General features: G+C 38.3%; 2 protein-coding genes across 4 annotated transcripts; both read right to left on the bottom strand.

Moving 5' to 3' along the window:
* Positions 1-755: 755 nt before the first annotated feature.
* On the bottom strand, positions 756-8,191 carry LOC146459587 (uncharacterized). 3 transcript variants are annotated; one of them, XM_085089359.1, is made up of 8 exons: positions 8,046-8,190; positions 6,734-6,760; positions 6,382-6,507; positions 5,950-5,976; positions 5,489-5,515; positions 4,466-4,492; positions 2,113-2,238; positions 756-1,019 (listed from the first exon to the last, which is right to left on the bottom strand). In XM_085089359.1, exons 1-8 carry the CDS (start codon positions 8,098-8,100, stop codon positions 1,012-1,014), a joined length of 423 nt encoding a protein of 140 aa, XP_084945485.1. In that variant the 5' UTR covers positions 8,101-8,190; the 3' UTR covers positions 756-1,011. The 3 variants fall into 3 exon arrangements, with proteins under 3 accessions (XP_084945485.1, XP_084945487.1, XP_084945486.1); XM_085089361.1 differs by lacking the exon at positions 4,466-4,492 and having other exon boundaries at positions 8,046-8,191; XM_085089360.1 differs by lacking the exon at positions 5,950-5,976 and having other exon boundaries at positions 8,046-8,189.
* A 6,176-nt stretch (positions 8,192-14,367) lies between these two features.
* LOC146459586 (uncharacterized) lies at positions 14,368-18,479 on the bottom strand. The gene is made up of 2 exons (XM_085089324.1): positions 17,742-18,479; positions 14,368-16,509 (listed from the first exon to the last, which is right to left on the bottom strand). The coding sequence occupies exons 1-2, from the start codon at positions 18,412-18,414 to the stop codon at positions 15,644-15,646; spliced, it is 1,539 nt and encodes a 512-aa protein (XP_084945450.1). The 5' UTR covers positions 18,415-18,479; the 3' UTR covers positions 14,368-15,643.
* Between the last annotated feature and the right edge of the window lie 2,243 nt (positions 18,480-20,722).

Below are 20,722 nucleotides of genomic sequence, written 5' to 3'. Positions count from 1 at the left end.
TGATTTTTTTTTATGTAAGTGATGATTATATGTAAAATTAAGATATTGATCCTTATGGGTGGGCTTCCTGTGCAGAGTTGTTTTTCTGCTCCCATCCTCATTTACGTGAACACATGCGTCAAGTAAAGGTAGTTTGCTCTCTTCCTCTTGTTCGCTGGTAAACTTGATACGGGGGTTAATGCTGTCACGTGACAGCGCTGAAGCTGGTATTTGCTGATGAAGACTGTGTGAAACAGTCAAAAGCTTCAATGCTTCAACATTAGAGAAAATAGTAAGTCATGCAATTGTTTAAGATCCCAAGATCAAGAATGAGCATTCACAGTATGTACCATACTATGCTAAGTAGTCGTAAAAAAAGGATGTGCCAACTTAATAATCGTGTTCATTTCTCAATGGGCTTTCTAGTAAGTTTTGTACGTTTCAGTTTTTAACACCCGGCATCATCATCCAACATTGTTAGACAATGTGGCAAAATTTTGAACGAGGTGGCCAAAAGAATGCAACATGTTTGATGCAACACTTTACTCAAGGGTGTGGGACCAAAATCTAGCCAGAATCCTTAGAAAAGAAACCCGCGCCAAATTTGACCTGTAAAAGAAACCTGCCGCGCCATATTGGTTTGCCTCGATCGACCTCTGCGTCGGATCATCTTCACGCCTTTCCTGATCTGTCAGTTCGGCTTAACCCCTTTCCCTTTCTCTTTCTGTTTGAGGAGAGATCGCTTCTGTTTAAGGATACCGAAGCGAGAAGTCATGTTAAGAATACCAACAATTTATGTATTGTACGTGCTATTTCATTTGCTCCCTTAATTTACACGAGTTTTTTATTTTACTTTGTACATGTAATTTAAAGTAAATCACTGTGCTAATAAAACTTATTTCTATCTCTGAACATATCATGCTCTTCATTTGAAGCATAGCTTGGACTACTTGATCATGATCACTAGGTCTCAATTATACAGCGATAAATTGCTCGGCTTGAGTTTCCCCGTTCTTGTCTGATGGGTAACAACTAAGGTTCTGAAAAAGAAAATAAATATCGCGCAGTTTTCACTGATATCCTTCATGAATACAAGTAAACCCTTTCGTTTAAGTCAAGTTACTCAACGGACATAGCTTTACACAATTAAATCCAACAAGCATTCTACCAGTCAATGGTAGAAGAATTCTAAGACAAACCTTTCAAACCTAAAAGCAAAATTGAAAAATATTGCTGGTCTACTAGTTTTTACACATACTTTTGGAAAAGGAAAATCAAAAAACTTCAAATATGACAGAAAAAGGGATTTAATGTTGCAACCTGGAATGTCCTTTTCCAATGCACAAATTAAACAGAATGCTTGGGATCATATTTAGATAAAAACAAACGTATTTCACGAACGATAACATTAATATTATTTTTATGAATTCTTTAAGTACTTTCACGAAGTCATTAGGCATCAAATTAACTGTAAAGACACAATTAGAAAAGATAACAAACCACTCCATTTCAATCAAGTGGATATGGCAGAGAGCCATTGAGGGGTATCATCTGTTCAATCACAAACTACGACTGCAGTGAGTGTGCTACTATGGGTAAAGGTTATTGTAGGGTTAATAATAATAATAATAATAATTATAATAATAGGTTGGAACTCAGTGATAACGTTTTGGGCACGTGTTTAGGGAGTAGTTTTGATTCGATAAATGAAGTAGGCCTTTCCACTTATATGATTTTATAATTTTTTAATTTCTTTTTATTATTATTTTTTTGCAACATAACATCACCAGGTTATCTAGAGTTACAGTAGATTTTAAGAATTTTAAGTATGAAATAGTTTTTATAGAGCAGTTTAGTTCCTCTAAGGCCACATAGGCTGTGCTGTGCACTCTACGTGGTTCATGATTAGCCTCCCTACGTTTTACACTGAATAATAATAATGATGATGATGATGATGATGATGATGATGATGATGGTGGTGGTGGTGGTGGTAATGATGATGATGATGATGATGATGATGATGATGATGATGATGATGATGATGATGATGATGATAATAATAATAATAATAATAATAGTAATATACCCCAGCCATACGTAATAAACAAAAACTAGAATAGGATTTTCATTAACCTTGTGAGCAGTATCCACAGGACATGGGACAATTCTTCCTCATAAATTCCTCATGGTATAAACAGTAGTTTTTAATGCCAGCTTGCTCAGCACATCCGTCGGCATAGTCCGGATCATCTTTACAATCTAAAATAAAATGTTCTTTAGTTTCATTCTTTTCAATCGTGTCGGCTGAGGTCGGTTCATCCCATCCGACCTCAAACCTTGTTGTCCACGAACTGAATTACAAACTAAAAATATAGACTCAAAGTTTGCCCTCTTAAGTATGGTAGACTGTTGTCCACACACAAAATGACCTTTGGAACACACACAGAAGATAACTTTGTTGCAAATAATCCTAAAAACGAAAGTTGTTCGGCAAGATAACTAAACTGAGCTCATTCGTGTACGCTTAACTTATATCAGGGAAAAGCACACCTCCTGCTCTGACTCAACAAAAATGGACATGGGTAGATGATTGTAATATAAAAAGTGATGAATTAATTAAACGGTGCGAAATCTACCAGCTAGCCTTTAAGTGCAGTACAAGAGGAAGACTTATTTTTAATTGTCGATGGATGGTTAAGGATGGTTGTCCAGCTTCTAATTATCCCATAATGGTTATTCCGGACAGCCTGTACTCATTTTTATTTTATTTATCCTAATTTCGTAACATTATTCTTTAATTTGGGTACAAATAAAGTTGTCGTTGTTGTTGTTGTTGTTGTTGTTGTTGTTGTTCTTGTTGTTGTTGTTGTTGTTGTTGTTGTTGTTGTTGTTGTTGTTGTTGTTGTTGTTGTTGTCGAATCCCAATTCAAACTTCAGCACAGACGAATAAAGACTAATGAATTCTTAATTAAAAGCGGACCACAAGACGGCTCAAACCGCACTTTTTGCAAAGAAGATCCAAAAAAACTTAATCACCTCTTTTTATTGGTTCTGCTCCAAAGTGAGAAACTTCTGAATCTCTTTAATGCAATGGCTTATTTTATCCCAAATTATTCCAGAAAACTACAAAATAATATTTCTATAGCCTTAGGATTGGTGCTAGATTCCTATAAAAATCATCGCCAAGTAAACTTTTGCCCCGTTCTTGCTAGTAAAATTTGTAAAAATAAAGAGCCTCGCTTATGGTAGAAGACTTCCTACAATACCTTAAGTGATGATGATGATAGCCTTTATTTTAAAACGATGAGTATTAAAGCTACATGAGCTTGTGGGGTCGTTTGCAATTAACTAATTGCAAGTAAACTAAGGAAGCTAAAAACTAGGGGTATATACAGACAAAATGTTTGAACTAAATTAACGCTCACAAATATGAAATCACTAGCATAAAATTAAGTATATACAAAGTCATGTTTTCTAAAATTACAAGTGGATGCAGACGTTATCTTAAAGCTGAATTCATTAAAATGAGCTTGAGATTTAAGCTTTAGCCTGAGATCACGATAAGGAATGTTTTTTGTCAGGGCACAACAGTTGTTGGTCACTGCATTCCACAGGACTGAGCCCCTAAACGCGACAGAGTCTTTCATGTAACGCGTGTTGAAGCGTGGAACAATTAAAGAAGCGGGTTGAATAGTTTGTGGCCCGTTTCTTAGAAATCAGGTCGATTAATGTGACAGGTAACCTATCGTGGAAAGCTTTATGAAGGCAGATAAAAATGGCTAATTTATAATAAATAGACAGAGTCGGCCATTGGGCCAGTTGTAGGACATCAGCAGATGCCATGTCTTTCGGCAAATGAAAGATAAGTCTCGCAGCCCTGCAGTGAAGTCTTTCCAGGGACTGAAATAAGTCAGAATTGCAGCAGGATCCCCATAGTGTAAGACCATATGTCACTGAAGGCAAGAAGACCTTAAAATAGAGGTCCTGACGAACGTTTCTAGGGAGGAATCTCTAGGGAGTCCATTTGTTTACTCGAGGAAAACAGGGGGCATCCTCGAAAAAAGTGGGAACTTTTAAAACTTTAATTAGGAAAGTCTTCCTTTTCTCGTTTCTCCTTCTGGGTTGCAGCTACATACCTACCTTTTCAGTTAGTTCCTTGATAGTGCAAACCTTCACTGCCTTCTCATAATAACAGTTTTGCAATGATTGCCATAAATCTACTATATTTGAGTGGCCGAAATATTTTATAAAAATGTAGAAAGTAATGTATATGTGATAGCGTAGTAATGTATGTTGGTAAGATAGTAATGACAATCAAAGTATTGTAAGTACTGTCGGCATTGTATATATTGTGAGTATTATAACAGATTGTAAGTAGTGTAGGTATTGTAAGTATTGTGATCATTTTAAATATTGTTAGTATTGCCAAGATTCTACTGCACTCACAAGCAAAGTCAACTTAAAGAAACATTAAAACGCAGCATACCAAATGGAGCTGGAGGTTCTGAAGTTGCTTCAGTTGTTCATCGTACATGTACAGGAAATATAAAAATAGATTGAGCTAGACATACACAAAAGAAACAGTTTTTTCACACTAAATTAAATGCGTTTCCATTTGACTGAACGCATACTTTTTTATGCGTTTTGTCATCGACACTAAAACACCCGAAAACGCCGTTGAAAACGAAGACTTTCGAAAACGGTTTCGTAACTGGAGACGTTTGACAGCGCATCGTTTTGAAAACGTTTCGTTTCTGGTGTTGACAGGTGAAAACGGAGACTTTTGAAAACGCAGACATAAAAATGCGTCCCATGCCAGCGGTTCCACTCCAAATCGCAACATCTATCCAAGATGGCGAATGGTCTTGTGATGTTAATACATGCGTCATCTCAGGTCTAGGTCGTTTTCATCGTTTTCGAGCGTTTTAGTGAAAACGATACGAAAACGTTAGCGTGGATGAAAATATTTTGCTTGGTTTCCGCCCAGATTAAAACGGAAACTTTTGAAAAGGTATATCATTGTGGATGGCGCCTAAGAGAAGTCCATCAAACACCCATTGGCAATTACGTGATTACTGCTTTAACATTAAGACACCGAAAACGAAAAAACCATTACAGTTAAAGTTATAGAGAGGTTCGAGTTTTTCGGCACTTCAGTTACGAAGATTCTACTGTATTTAGAAACAAAAGCAAAATATAGTAACATAAAATGCAGCTTCTCAACTGAAATTCCTTCATATAAAGAATATATAAAAATAGATTTAGCTAGAGATAAACAAAAGAAACAGTTTTCATAAAAACCCTTTGATAGAATTAAGAGAAGTCCATTAAACACCCATTGGCAATTATGTGATTTCTGGGCTATAGCAGTAAGATCCCGAGAACGCAAAACCCATTTCAGTTACAGTTAGATCGAGAGAGAAGGTCGAGTTTTTTAGCGCTTCAGTACCTAGATATTACTGCACTCAGAAACAAAAGAAAGTTATAGTAACATAAAAATACAACATACCAACTGGAGTCGGAGGTTCTGAAGTTGCTTCAGTAGATCATCGTACATATTTAGGAAATATAAAAATAGATTTAGCTAGAAATAGTTACACAAAAGAAACAGTTTTTGTTTTAGAAGATTCTACTGTATTTAGAAACAAAAGCAAAATATAGTAACATAAAATGCAGCTTCTCAACTGAAATTCCTTCATATAAAGAATATATAAAAATAGATTTAGCAAGAGATAAACAAAAGAAACAGTTTTCATAAAAACCCTTTGATAGAATTAAGAGAAGTCCATCAAACACCCATTAGCAATTACGTGATTAATGCTAAAACAGTAAGATCGCGAGAACGGAAAATCTAATTCTCTGAGTTACATTTAGAGATAAAGTCGACTTTTTCAGCGTTTCAGTTACCAAAATTCTACTACACTCACACATAAGCAAATCATAGTTAACATTTATAAAAGTGAAGCATACCGACTGGAGTCAGAGGTTTCGAAGTTGCTTCAGTTGATCATCGCACATATGTAGGAAATATAAAAATAAATTTAGCTAGAGATAAAGAAATAACAGTTTGTATAAATCTCTTGTTTCATTTAATTTTTTCTTTCGTGATATGGTGATAATTCTGTTTATTCATTCATTCATTTATTCATTCATTCATCCATTCATTCACTCATTCATTCATTCACTCATTCATTCATTCGTTCGTTAATTCATTCATCCATTCATTCATTTACTCATTTACACATCCATCCGCACATCCGTCCATCCGTCCGTCCGTCCGTCCGTCCGTCCGTCTGTTCATCCATTCATGTATGGCACGCATGCATACATTCATTGATTTTGCGTAAATGAGAGTTTGCAGCAATCGGAGAAACATAGCTGGAAACAGGATGTTGAACTCACCAACCGAGCAAAAGCTGCATGATTTGCGACAGTTTTTGTACATAAAATCATAATGAGCGTCACAGTAACCACTTATTGGAGCTTTGTTGGGGCACTCGTCTGCGTAGTTAGGATCATCCTTGCAATCTGGAAAAAAACACATGAAATCAGCAAGTAGGTGAAAAGAACGGTAAATATCTGGAAACTGGTGCTCGGTCTTGTAACGAGTAATTGTGTTCAGTTTGTCTTGGATATAGTAGGACAACAAGAATAAATTAAAGGTAACTTTTCGACGGGATTCAAACCCAACTCTGTCCTCTCCCATGTCGGTCTGTTACTGTCACAACAAGGTTACAAAGATAATGCAACTTACCGGCTTGAAGTGGAGGCTGCACAGTTTCTGAAAAAGGTGATAAGGTTAAAGTTAAAAGTAAACAACAACAATAACACTGGTTCAGTGACTCTTTTCGGTCAAAAAGGAAATTTGACTTATTGGGCGATATTTTTATGAACGATTTATTAACCTTACTTTATTATTATTGTTATTATTATTTAAGTTGTTGTGTTTTTTGTTTATTTATCGAAAATATCGCAAATGTTATATCAGATTGGCCTGACATGCACAACAACTTATGAGTTCGAGTTTCGAACTGGCCGGATGAAAGACATGAAACTGCCATTTTCGATATGACAAGACAATGGAAAATGTCAAGCAGCTTTTGGCCTTTTCTATTATTATTTTGGTTAAATTTGGTCTTCTCAGTGAGACAAAGAAATCAGCACGTTGGCGCCAATTCTAGCCAGATTAAGAACCGCCAAACGTATCAGCCCTTTAGTAAAATTACTCTCAAAATCGTGAAGGGCCGCTTACAGACCACAATGTAGTTTGATATTTAACTCTTTTTAATTAATGACAAACGATAAGCTTGCTTGATTGTTGTTTGGTCAGTTTTCTTTCGTTGTCAGTTCTTTTTGCAAAACGAACCTTGGATTTCTTTGGAAACCTGTTTATGTTGAACCCTCAACGTTCTACCTATATACCTCTGCCATGGCTAGGGAACCTTTAGAGCATCCGCGGTAAATATTAGAACTTGTTTATCAGTTAGAATCAGTGGATTCTTTATAAAAACGACACTGACTTGTTTATAACTACTACATACCGCTGACGAAAATGGATCCACACAGACATTGAATCGTAAAGATTTACTTTTAGAAACAACTAATAAGGCACTTGTTAATGAAAATATTAGTGCTAAAGACCTTTAAAGCATGCATACGCAAGGGCGACGTATCTAACAATAGGTTCCTATAATGCGAATGTAGTGACTGTTGTCTTGACAATTATTAACCGCGTCAATATTTTTTAACCCCGTTAGTGATAGCGACTGTCTTTGCAAACTTTTTTTTTTTTTTCATTTTTTTAATCGCGTCTCTTAATTATGTATATAAATTTATCAGGTATATGTCATTTTTCGATATTTTAAAATTTTAACTTAGCCAAGTGTCCTTAATTAGGTGAGGAATTCTTTCCCTCAGGTAAAATTTTTACTTTTCTCAAGCCGGAGTAAAGTTACTACCTATTTCGTTAATTACTTACGTATGACCGATATCTTCTTTAAAGTGTTAAAAAGTGAACTTGGATACTGTAAGGAAAGCTGAAAATAAGCTATGACGGAATATCTTACCACGACTCATGTCGATAAAGACAAAAAGCAGGGCGAGGGAGGCAAGTTTTCCCATCTCGTCTTTGCTTCGTTTATGAGTCTCAGGTATGCAAGCTACAGACGAAAACGTAAACAATCAACCTTGTGCTCGTTAAAAATTTTATTAGCAATATCAAACATGACGTTACTATTATTACCACTGTTTCAGAATGCTGTTATGCCGATATTACTTCCATATTAAGATATAGTTATGTCAAGATCAATTGCTAGATGTCTAAACAAGCATTGCCTCAATTTCCGTTGAAAACAACACACGCGGTATGTCGCACAAAAACCGCTTGGTGGTCTCATCGTCCAGGGTCTCACTGTGAACTTTTACCATTATAAAACAACGAAAAACTGTTTAAGAGAAGTCAGGAGGTTGCAGATGTGTTATAGCAGCGCAATACGAATAAAATGTAAATAGAAAAAAGCAAACTTCGCTCGTATTTTTATGCAACCGAGCTAGCTGGATATCATATGATGCGAGTAGACATTTTTTTTCCCTTTTTTAGCGTTCTTTAAACTCAGTTGTTGTGGGTAAATAGACTGTTAGAAATTTTTGGTATGTTCCTTCCCAAGTGAGCCTCTTTATTCCGCGACAATAATATTGATTACTGAATTAATTCACTGTTAAAATCTATAATTCTTAGCATGTAGATGGGTGAGAGGATAAACATGATTGCAATATTTTTAAATATTTGTTTGGCAAAACCTATCCCATAAACTGAAAATAAAACTCGCACATAAATAACTGTTAATAGAGCTCAAGTAGTTTCGAAAAGATGATTGTGATGCCTGTATTATGATATAAACAGTTAGCTCGCATTGATATTCAGAATGTTTCTAGAAAACAATTCAAAATACTGCTACACCCAACGGTGCCAGCAAAATATAACCAGAATGCTGTCGCAAACCAGTGAACTGGTTGAACTGAACAAATGTGTTATCAAGGTAGGGTAAGCGACTATCCAGATAGAGTAAATGTGTTATCAAGGTCAGTAGAGTAACCGACTTTCAAGCTAGAGTAAACGTAAGTGACTATCGCGGTAGAACAAATGCGTTATCAGGGACAGTAAAGTAAATGTGTTATGTGTCGCTAGATTTAGCGTCTAACAAGGTACAGTAAACCGTCTGCTATTACGGCGGGCTATATAAACAATAGCCTCCATTTGGCGCGAAAATATGCTCAGATATTGGTCCGCGGACATTATCTGTTCCGAGAAGCGAACAGTTTTCCGAGAGCGAAGCTCGAGGAAAACTGTGAGCTTCGAGGGGCAGATAATGTCCAAGGACAAATATCTGAGCATATTTTTAAAGTCAAATGGAGGCTATTGTGTTTATTATCCTTCAAATATTTTTCGCAACATGCGGGAATCTCGCGGGAATCGGCAGGATCTGCCATTCTGTCATATGTCAATCACGTCAAAGTTTGTCAGTTGGCTTCCAAAATCTCCACGTCAGATTTCGCTTCAGGTCGAAAGCATTTGTTTGGGGAAAAGGTAAAACATTTGAAAGGAAAGTAAACTTGTTTAATTTCGTGAAAGACAAAAGCAAGATACAAGTGGTGGATAAGGTTACAGGGAATCTAACTACCTCTCGAGAACAAGCTAAAGATCACTGAAAGCGAAAAACTGTAAAGTATCGCATTCCGTAAAAAGTGTAAACTGTCGTCAACGAAACAGCCGGCGCTTTGTCGTTCTCTTCCTTTATCTCGTGTTCAATTGGAGCAGCACTTTATATCGAAAATACAATTGTGGAATTTGCTAGCCGAAAACGACCTGTGAAGAAATCGAAGCTGAACCTGCAGTCGAATACGACGCCACCGGTTGTTTTTGCTGGATTCCATCAAAGCGCTTTCTTTGCTAACTTGACATTGAATGGAGCCAGCAACGAAGTCGTTCACAATCACCGAGGATTAAACTTGTTGCTCGAGAGTAGGACAAGCTGCTTCTCTTCGTAGAGAATTTCGACATCTCGGGGTAACATGGCTGGTTTTTGTTTCGTGGACGAGATTTTATGTTCGCGAGCGATCTCGACCAGGTGAGCATTGATAGCATCATTTACCGGCTTGAACTCTGTCAGTACTGGTACTGAAATATATGTTTTCGTTATTTAAATTCATTATATCCAGGGCAGCACGAATTGCTCTCATTGAATTACAACTGTAATATTTGCCGTCGTGTAAGCGAGCTTCGAGCTTATTAATTAAACTCGTTTAATAGCTTGTTGATGGCTTTCTCATTTCGCCAGACTGAAAGCAAACCATAAATACTCTTAAATGAGTTGGGCTAAAACTTTTCGCCTTTCATATTTTTCAGTTTTGCCACATTTTTAATTCAAGGCCTGTTAAACAGAGTTCAAACCAAGAAAAAATGTCGCAAATACGAGCTTGAGTATTTCAACATTTCGTTTACGAACAGCTTACCGTCAAAAACGTTTAGAGCGTATGTTGTTTTCTGGTACTGGTTTATCGACCAGCAGGTTTATCTCTTCTTCTGTCACAAAAGCAAACCGTTCCGCCATCTTGACCTTCATTTTAATTGCAAACTTGACGCTCCTTGAAGTTTTTGAAATTGGGGAATATCACTTGGGGAATATCCTCGGATATTCCCCAGTTTTAGCTGGGGTATATTCGGTCACGTGAGGCGTTTAGACCAATCGCGTGCGAGCGAAAATATTTGATGGATTATAAATTAGGATACAAATATAATCCTTCGCTAGAAAAACATTTCATAGCGTAAATTAAATGTTTAGATTGAGTTTATATCAGATAAATCAAAGTACAAATGAAATATCAAAGAATAGGATTTTCAAAGTATAATAAACTGTTAGGTACTGCAGAAAAACAGTGTGAGAAAGGGCATTTTTATGAGTCACAATGCAATTAAAGGACAGTATGTATAATATCACGGAAATATGATAATTTTGAAGCAAACGCGCCTATACTAAACAAATCTTAATGTTTCCCTTCCAAACACAAAAACCATACAAAGAAAGGCTTTATTTATACATTGCAACCTTTTACCAGTTGGCTAATGGCTCCAGTTTATGGACTCAAGTTGTTTTTCTACAAGGCCCTCAACGGCTTAATCCACATCGACAGGGACAACAACAACAACCTTTATTTTCCTGAAGATTAATTAGAGTGTTTTAATTACATTCTTATATGGTTAAATTTGTTTAGTTTGTTTTGAAGATTTTAAGGTAGATTGAGGATGGAGGCCAGAGGAATACTACTATGCACTCTCTAGTAGAAATGCAAGAATCTAACATCTGACATTTCTACAATCATACTTCACTCGCTCATGGAGAGGTTTAGATTGTTCAGAGTCCCCTATTTTTCCGTGGGATTTTCGAGACTCGTACGCTTCGGTCGAAATCCCGCCATCTTGGTTTACAGGCTGTAAAACGGCGAAGGCAACCTGGGGAGAGCGTCTAAACTATCGAGGAGAGCGGGAAGTGAAATTTTTTGGATCATTCTGGAAACAGCTGTATCGGCTTTTCCAAAAGATGTTCAGTATACCTGTTTTTCATTGGTTGGTGGGTCCTCGGCATGTTATTAACCCTTTCGCCTCATTTGCATGCCTGTTCTCTTTTCTTTCTTTTTTAAAGGAGAAGGTATCTCCAGAAATCATATATTTTAAACTGAAAGCAATCTCTCCAGTTATTGTTTAGTAGCTTCCAACGACTTACAGTTCAAAATTCCACTTTTCTACGATTGAAGAGTCTCGTTCCCCCTTCCCCCTCCCCCACCCCCCCCCCCCCCCCCCTGCCGCTTGTAAAATCTAAAAATGTTCTAGGATTTCCGGCACCACAATAGCACTTTATTTTTACTGGGAAACAGAAAAAGAATTTTTTTGATGCATCGATTGTCTAAGCCGTCATAAAAAGCGTTCGAAGATCGAGGCATCAACTGCAGTTACAACTTCTTACACTGTGGAAGTGCTAATTTTCGGGGAACACTAAAAATAGCCAGGGACGTAGCTCGGCCATTTTTGGTCTGTAAACCCGTTCTATACCTCACGAGTGTAGCGCATGGGGGTTGGGGGGAGCGTCAAGTAGGCCTATGATGAGTTCAATTCATGCTTTCTTACAGCTCAGGGTGGCTTATATAAGATAAAGTACTTTATAATAGAATATCCTCACATCATGAATTCTCAGCAACTAAACGCGTTCTAATTTGAAGTTATAAATGCATTGAACAGTACAATCCAGTGCTACTGGACTGAATGCCGAGCTAAGTATCCCAAGTCAAGTTTTAAGGAAATCCGAAGTTTAGCATCCTGTTTTTCTTGCCGCAAAACTCACAAGGCACGGCCTCCCCGCCAATGGATATGTCCTTGTACGCGTGCATTAGTGCAAGAGCCGAGAATCGCTCTGTCTTCATGGTTGCCCGTAGATAAGTCTTGACTCTACACTTCGTGCTAAAACTGCGCTCAGGAGATGCACTTGACACAGGCATCGTGAGAAGGATCCGGTGAGGATGGTGTTAACGTTTCGACAAAGAGTTGGTTTTATGCAATGGAGAGTGGCAGCCAGAGTTGGTGGTCGTTCTCCAGTTGAATGCAGCCACTTTGTTTTCCATAGCAACATATCATCTTGTTGTCGTACTCTCTCTTGTCGGTCAGATTGTTCGTGTACGCCGCATAAATTTTATCTTGGACGTCGGTGCTTCAGTAACCCTTGCCGTTTTGTTGGGAGAAGATACTGGCCTAGGATGCGATCCCCCTGTTATAAGAGCGGCCTGCCATTCATCTCTTGAATGAGATTATCAGTAAGGGGTGGATAACAGCTCTTTCCCAGTGGGTCTCTGGGTTTGTGGCTGAGACAATCACCCCGTGTTACTACCTTCCGGTTGGTCTTAATTTGGCATGCATAACGCAATGTCAGACTAAGCTGCAATCTGTTTCCCCCGCTCGTACACTTCCTTCCAAACCGACGGATCGCTTCTCTCACCTTTCATGATATTTATCACGACTCTCCCTCCTTGGGCTGCCTCGATAAGATCTACGCTCTTTCCTTGCAACATAGTCAGTGGAACTGTGTTGGAGAGGTCATGCTCTGCTGCACGTAGAGCAATAACAAAATCAAACTGCTTGATAGAACAAAAGTAGGCCCTTTCCATCGCCATCCTGGGACAAGATCTCGAGCGCCTGAACTACGACCGGGAACGCTGCACGGAAGGTATCAGCCCTACTCACCCTTGAGTAGAAACTTGAAATTTACTTTTCTTTTATGTTTTCTTAACAAAATCACCCAAAAAAACTAGTCCTATGAAATAAAAATATGTATTCAAATAATAAATATACGGCTTAGAGGGAGATACGCCCCTGACAGCACAGGTCGCGTTAAAGTACGGCGGGTCGCGGAAAGATATTGCGGGTTGCGAAATAGCAGCGCAGGGCACAGCAAACTAGTGTGGGTCCAAAGTAAGTACTGCGGGCAGCGAATAAATAGCAATTTCGAGAACCAAATGTAAACCACATTTTTTTCCATATTTATTTGTTCCATTAGAACAATTGCGTGAACTGTTGTCATCAGTACACCCATGAGTAGTAAGCCGGCGTTAGGTGGCATCAAACTCAGTGGTGATTTTTTTTTGGCGATCCGCGACCTGTTAAATCTCCAATACTCATAATAGTTCATGCTATTGTTCCCCGCCAATCAGGAAACCAGTTCTTGGTCTAACGGGGTTTTCAAAGTCGTGGGAGTTTACAGGCAAGCGTTTCCTCTCCCTCCACTCACCCAGTTTTCACTCTGGTCTAATTTTCGTACGATAAAAAAAATGACCTAACGGAAACGCTTGACACAGACTACTGTCGCATACCGTACAATTTATGTACGAAACGGTGATCAGCAAAGAGCTTGAGAACTTCAGAATGCGACAGGTTAAGTTAGCAAAGTTATAGTACCGCACGCCTCCACTGCATGTAAAAATACAATTGTCAAAAAATTCAATGTTTTATGGCGAACACATGATGAGCACAGCACACAATGATGTCCCTTACATGATTTGAACGATGTTTCCTGGACAGTCGGTGGAGTGAACATGACATGAGAACTGAGCTGAAAATAAAGCCTTGAACACAGTTCAACATATTCAAAGGAAGGGAAGTGCCATAGAAGCTCAAGCAGATCGTAATGAAATAGTTGTACTAACAGCATCCCCGGGCTCTTATATTTCCGCTGTACTTTTCCTCGTCGAAGTTTTTCCCGCACGTCTCGACTTTATCGTCGTCCCCATTATCTGTCCCTGAGTCTCCGAGAATGTACTAACAGCCCGAATAAAGGAAAAGTCAGGCCAAAATGACAGCGCTTTTATTAAAGTTCAATGCGCCACCACCAAATCTAAAGTTTCTTCGCTGAACTAACACAACACTACGGCGAGGAATATGTTAGTAAATTTAGTTTTGAGCATAACATTCTAATTAATACACTGATTCAATTGCTAGGATAATAGCACAATAGAACAAAGCTTATAAGAGCGCACGCGAAAGGTCATATTCTAGGGTTGTCTGGCTATAATACAAGTAACTGATTACCTTGAACTATGTACTCGAATTAAGAAGTACTTTTGATTATTTTTAGGCATGTACGAAAAAGGTTGACGCCAACCTCTGACTGGTCCAGGGAAAGATCTAATAACATTTCGGCTGTTCAGCCTTCTTCAGATTAAAATAACGTAAGTTACAGTATCAAAATTGAAAAATCAATTTCCGTTAGGCCTCAATATCCTTCTGGATCCTTCTGCTGAGACCCTATCGTTTGGTTAAATCCTTTACTAGAGCTATATGTATTTATTCATTTATTTACTTACTCATTCATTCATTCATTCATTCATTCATTCACTCACTCACTCACTCACTCACTCACTCACTCACTCACTCACTCACTCACTCACTCACTCACTCACTCGTTCATTCATTCATTCATTCATTCATTCATTCATTCATTCATTCATTCATTCATTCATTCATTCATTCATTCATTCATTCATTCATTTGTTGTTGTTGTTGTTGTTGTTGGTTTTTTTTTTTTTTCTTTTTTTTTTTTCGAGAAAACGGTCTCAACAAGAAAACCCTTATCCTATGCCAGAGTTAGAAACCCGTTGCTTATTCTGCGGTATGCATCGGGTAGTACTCCACGAAAAAACTCTTGGCGTTTCTTGCAGCCTACAATTTTTCCTGAATACTTCTTACCTTTTGTTGAAAGGCTTTTATACATTAATGAGCAGTACCTATTTATATTTGTTTAATTCTTTATCAAAATTACCTACTTTCAAGAAACGTTGCCAATCTGTTGAATATTTTTTCACTGATTGTATTTATTGTTAAAGCGTTAAAGAGTGACGTTTTGTGTTAATTCAATGAGTGGCATGGGATAAATTTGTTATGCAATTTGCTTTCTCGTGGTATACTGTGAATATCTCACTCGTGACTTGATTTTTCTTTGTACACACTCGCCTGAAGGCTCGTGACTTGATTTCTCTTAGTATACACACAAGCCTTTTCACTCGTGGGATATTTCACGGTATACCACTCGAAAGCATTGCATAACTAGTATATATTTAACCACCCTTAGAAGGGATTAATGGATGACAGAAACGAAGAGAGCCCGTCGCGCGTTCGTTCGCAACAGCCTTTTTTACGAGATTCAGTATCTTTGAGGACTATGAAACCTTGTTTTGCGTCTGTGAGATACATTTCCACGTCTGACAAGTCCAGAGTGTCATAAATCTGTTTGACAATCTCTTCGAACACTGCCTCGATGTTTTGCCCAGTTTTTGCACTTGTTTCAAAATAGCGCACACCAAGTTTTTGTGCATATTTCTCTGCCTCTACGCGGGTAATTTGATGCTTTTCGGCTTCAGCTTTGTTTCCCACTAGAACTGTACTCATATTATCAGTTTTCCAATCATCGACGAGTTGCAGCATTTTGGAAAAGCCTCTTCCCTCTTTTTGTTCAAAGGATGCTCGATCCGTTAAGTCAAATACTAATAAAACGCCGTCTGCATCGCGCAAAAGGTTTTGTGGGATGCTATGAAACCTTTCTTGTCCTGCGGTGTCAATCATTTGTAAACCGTATTCCATGCCATTCAAAATGACGCTCTTGCAATGGATTCCTTGACCTGGCGTAGCTGGCTCTTTATCGCTGTAGCTGTTGTCCACGAAGCGCTTCACGATGCAAGTCTTCCCAGCACCCGATTCACCAATAAGAACAATTTTCAACCTGCGAGACCCTTGTGGCGTCGATCTTCGAGCAATCGCAAGCTTCCGCTGTATTTTACACCATTCTTTTTGCAACAAGTTTACAGTTTCCCTGGCGTTTGGTCTTTCTTCACTGTCATCTTCAATACAGCTGAGCACGATTCTTCTCAGTTTGTGTTCACCCATCATACTGATGTCATTTCTGCGACGCTCCTTTTCTGGTATCCGTCGTCCATCTGTCATTTAACAAAGAAAAATGGTAAAACAAAAGTGAACTTTAAAGCAGGAATCGTATTGAATAATTGCGGCACAAAAGTTTGCTTCTGAGTTACAAAGCGATGCTAAAAGCCACCTAGTCGTATTCAATCGCTAAACAATTGTCAGAGTTCTGGGCAATTGCAGAAAGTCGAAGGAAACGGAATTATATTAATGTAGCTGTTTTGTTTATGTTTTTGTACGAAAATGCTAGTTGACTTTTTCTTTGGCATTTTTAACGACATATTTTCCCCTTCGGAAACGAAAGGAATCAGTTTCACAATGTTACAAAATTTTGTGCTTTCGTTATGCTTTTCTACTTACATGGGCCCTCCTGACTCGCCTACCCTCACTTTCATGCAAACGATTAAAAGATGATGTCATCATAGAGGGTAGTGAATGACATGCAACTGGGAGGAGCTATCAATCAAAGTTGGACTCAATCTGAGAGCATCGATACCCTCCACCCCTTTAAATCCGTCATACCGTAACCTTCATACTCGTTCTCAGGAGTCAGCGACTTTTTAATTGAACAAGCAGAAGGAACTAAAACTATTAACGGCACAAGATCCGAACTTAGTTTGCTCGAGAGCGACTTGAAGAAAATTAAATTCCGCTTCATGATGGTAAAAGCATCAAGATGTGTAACGGTATCGTTAATACCAGCCACAAACGTCGCTGATTTAGATGAGCGTAACTCTTGGAACATGATCCGTGAGGTTCAACTTTTTTCGGTGGAACAAAAGCGAATCAATGTCTAAACAAATTAATTAAAATGTTCAAAAAGTCAAGGTAAATGAACCAAAATAGCTCCACAGTTTTTGCCGGTCGTTCGGTCAGGTTAGGGCTGATTTGGGCGTTGTTAAAAAATTCAAGGAAAGGAAACAAGCAGCACGCAGGACAATTCGTATCGATTCATACTGGACATCGTCGCGTCACACAAGACAGTCATTGCGTTACGTATCACACATAAAGAAAGTCACGGTTTAGTGTACAAAGCGCGGAGGAGCACTTCGATCGAGTTCTTAGGCGTCCTTGAATAATTTCTTCATTGCAAACATCGACCCAGTGGTGGTCGGGGAGGGCATTAGGGACACCCCCACCGTTTTAATTGACAATCTACCCACTTTCACTTTCATTTTTGCGTTTCCTGTTTGCCAGACGACTGTTCACATTCAGGACATGAAAAAGGTATAATATTTACAACACAAACCTTTTTCAAAAGGACACTCTGGTTCCATCTTCGGGCGACTACCATTTATCATCTCCATCAGCATAACCCCAAAGGAAAAAATGTCGATCTTGGCACTGTATTCGACTTGAGGTGTTCCGGGTTTGTCTGTGTATGTCTCAGGCGCAGCGTATGCAGGAGTTCCCGGAACTGGAGAAGCGTGCATACTTTGTCGCGGAAAACACTTCGCAAGACCGAGATCAGCGATCTTGGCTTGCTTTTCCTTGGTCAAAAGTACATTTTTTGAGGTTAAATCTCGATGAACTATCGGTGGATTGCATTCATGGTGAAGATAAATTAGCCCCTCGGCTACATCTAAAGCAATCGAAACTGTTTCGGTCAATGGAATTTTGTTTGGATGGTACTGACCAATAAAGTGCACTATGTCGCAAACCAAAAGTTCAGTGATAAGCATTGGAGGCGAAGAATGAGAGATAACAAATTCCAACATCCGAACAACGTTCCTGTGTTCGAGTCCTTGTAGAATTTTGCATTCCTTTTCAAAATTGTCAACAAGTCGGCGTCCATCGGGCCGATCAAAGAGGTACTGATGAAGAGTTTTCACTGCCACAGGTTGACCGTTCCACTCAGCTCTACACACTTTTCCAAAAGAGCCAATTCCGATCTCAGTTCCAAGACGAAGATTAGCTAACATTGATTTGATCACGTAATACTTAACTGAATCAAAGCGAAGTGAAGTGAACTGGTTACACTGATGAACTCGCTGAAATAAGTGTAAATTTAGCATACAGTAAACGGAGTCCTCAGGCTCGTAGGCCAGCGGTTAGTCGCGTGGAGAGGGGGCAGGCAGGGGCAGCGCGTGTTCTCATACTAAAAGGTGCTCTTTAAGTGTGTGAACAGTTATTTCCACCCATCCTCGCCTCCCTTTGGAGGTTCCTCTGATGTTAGAATACAAAGAAAGCTTTGGATTCACCATTCCAGTTTTGTTTAACACAGCCAACTCTCTCATAGCGACCACTTCTCGTGAGCGACCACCTCCCGTAAGCGATCACTTCGTCATGCATGCCCCAAGGTTTATATAATATAATGTTTATATAATATAATGTTTATTTGTACTTTTTTTCTATTTACATGTTGATTCTTACAATCTTTTAGTGGTGTTATTTAAATTAAATTAATTAGTAGTTAAATTAATGTGTAAAGCAAGGAAGCTAAATAAACCATTAGGTTGTCTTGTTAGCTCCCTGGCTAATTTGGGTTCTAGATAGCAGGCAAAAAAGAAAGAAAAAAAATGAAAAAGCAAAAGGAAGGAAGAACTTATTAATTGTAAAAAGTTAACGTATGTTACGAGGTCAGCATAAAAGAAAATTAGTTCATTTGTTGTTCTGACAGTAAATAATGTATAATTTGTTTCGGAAAAGCAGACACACTTTGTATGAGTTTTTTTAAAGGAGTTGGAAGGTCTTTCCAAATATCGGTTGCCATGAAGGAGATTAATTGTTTACCTACATTAGTTCTTATGTTCGGCTTATAAAGATTATGCTTAGCTGCATATCTTGTGTTGTAGCCATGTATATTACTAGCATATTGAAACATGTTGTCGAACACTTCAGGCAGGAGGCTTTTATGCCATAAATGCAAGAATTTCAATACTTGTAGGCGATAAATATTATTAACTGTCAGAAGGCCTAGTAGATTTAGCAAAGGTTTGGCTTTCTCTGTTTCGCTGCCAAATGATTTGGCAAAAAATATTAATCTTACAATATGATTTTGTTTCACTTGAATTTTTCTTATATGTGTTTTGTATACACTTCCCCAAGCTAATATGCCATAAGAAATATATGGATAGATTAGATTATAGTATATTTGTCTTAGTTGTTTAATTGAGAGGTAATACCTTAATTTCGATATTATTCCAGTGTTTTGAGATATGCGACAACAGACAAAAGAAATGTGGTGTTTCCAGCTTAAAGACTCGTCAATCATAACACCTAGGTATTTTATACATTGCTTTCGTTCTAACGAATAAGAGGAGCCGTCGGTATTTATTATGTTAAGATTTATTGGGATATCCTTTTTTTTTTGTGGATTTGATTATCATGAAGTTTGTTTTATCCCTATTGATAGACAGTTTGTTAATATCGCACCATCTTTTCACTTTCGCTAGTTCAGAGTTCATTAAGTGTTCGAGTGTTTTAGGGTCCCTTGCGGATGCAAATACATTTGTATCATCCGCAAAGATTTTGAAGCTTAATTTTTGCGAGCTATTTGGCAAATCATTAATGTAGATCAAAAATAGGAGAGGTCCTAGTGTGCTTCCTTGTGGAATTCCACATAACATTGCATGCTTGGGAGACTAAACCCCATCCAACTCAACATACTGTTTCCTACGTACGGTACGAAGTCGCTTACGAGAGAGTTGACTATATTGGTAAATCCTGGCAGCCACTTACCCCTTTAAATTTCATTTTCAAGAGTTTGAAACAAAATTTCATATTTCAGATGTCCTGCACCAAAAAAGCACCTCATTCTTACTGGCAAACACAGAAAATTACGGAGAAAGTGACGGGAAAAGAATTTTTTGAAACATCGATTGTCGAAGCCGCCGTATAAAGCGTTTGAAGATCGAGGTACGACGTCCTCTACGACGGGAGTGCTAATTTTTGCGCCAGGTGTAAACTACGGTGGGTCCAAGGAAAGTACCCCGGGTCACGGAAAAATAACAAGTATTTTCCATATCTATTTTTTCCACTTGAACAATTGCATGAACTGTTGTCATCAGTACACCTTTGAGTACTAAGCCTGCGTTAGGTGGCATCAGGCTCTATGGTTAGAATTTTTTGTGCTCGGCCCACGCAAATTAGACTCTGCCGTGTTCATAAAAGTTCATGCTATTGTTCCTCTCCAATCAGGAAACCAATTCCTAGATAGTCGAACGGTGTTTTCAGAGTCGTGATGCAGGCCTCCATTTATCCAGTTTTCGCTTTAGTCTAATTTTCCCG

The sequence above is a fragment of the Pavona decussata genome, unplaced genomic scaffold, assembly GCF_977016875.1.
Source record: "Pavona decussata unplaced genomic scaffold, jaPavDecu1.1 SCAFFOLD_218, whole genome shotgun sequence".
Taxonomy (NCBI): domain Eukaryota; kingdom Metazoa; phylum Cnidaria; class Anthozoa; order Scleractinia; family Agariciidae; genus Pavona; species Pavona decussata.
Note: the sequence above shows the minus strand (reverse complement) of the source record. Positions and strands in the feature narration are given on the sequence as shown.

What these genes read in the sequence shown, in the direction of transcription:
- LOC146459586 (XM_085089324.1), bottom strand. Translation starts at nt 18,414, where the DNA reads ATGTTAGCTAATCTTCGTCTTGGAACTGAGATCGGAATTGGCTCTTTT. An exon ending in AGAGTGTCCTTTTGAAAAAG is followed by an intron (nt 16,510 to 17,741) that starts GTTTGTGTTGTA and finishes GTTAAATGACAG; the next exon opens with ATGGACGACGGATACCAGAA.
- LOC146459587 (XM_085089359.1), bottom strand. Translation starts at nt 8,100, where the DNA reads ATGGGAAAACTTGCCTCCCTCGCCCTGCTTTTTGTCTTTATCGACATG. An exon ending in AGAACCTCCGACTCCAGTTG is followed by an intron (nt 4,493 to 5,488) that starts GTATGTTGTATT and finishes GAACAACTGAAG; the next exon opens with CAACTTCAGAACCTCCAGCT. An exon ending in AGAACCTCCAGCTCCATTTG is followed by an intron (nt 2,239 to 4,465) that starts GTATGCTGCGTT and finishes ATTTTATTTTAG; the next exon opens with ATTGTAAAGATGATCCGGAC.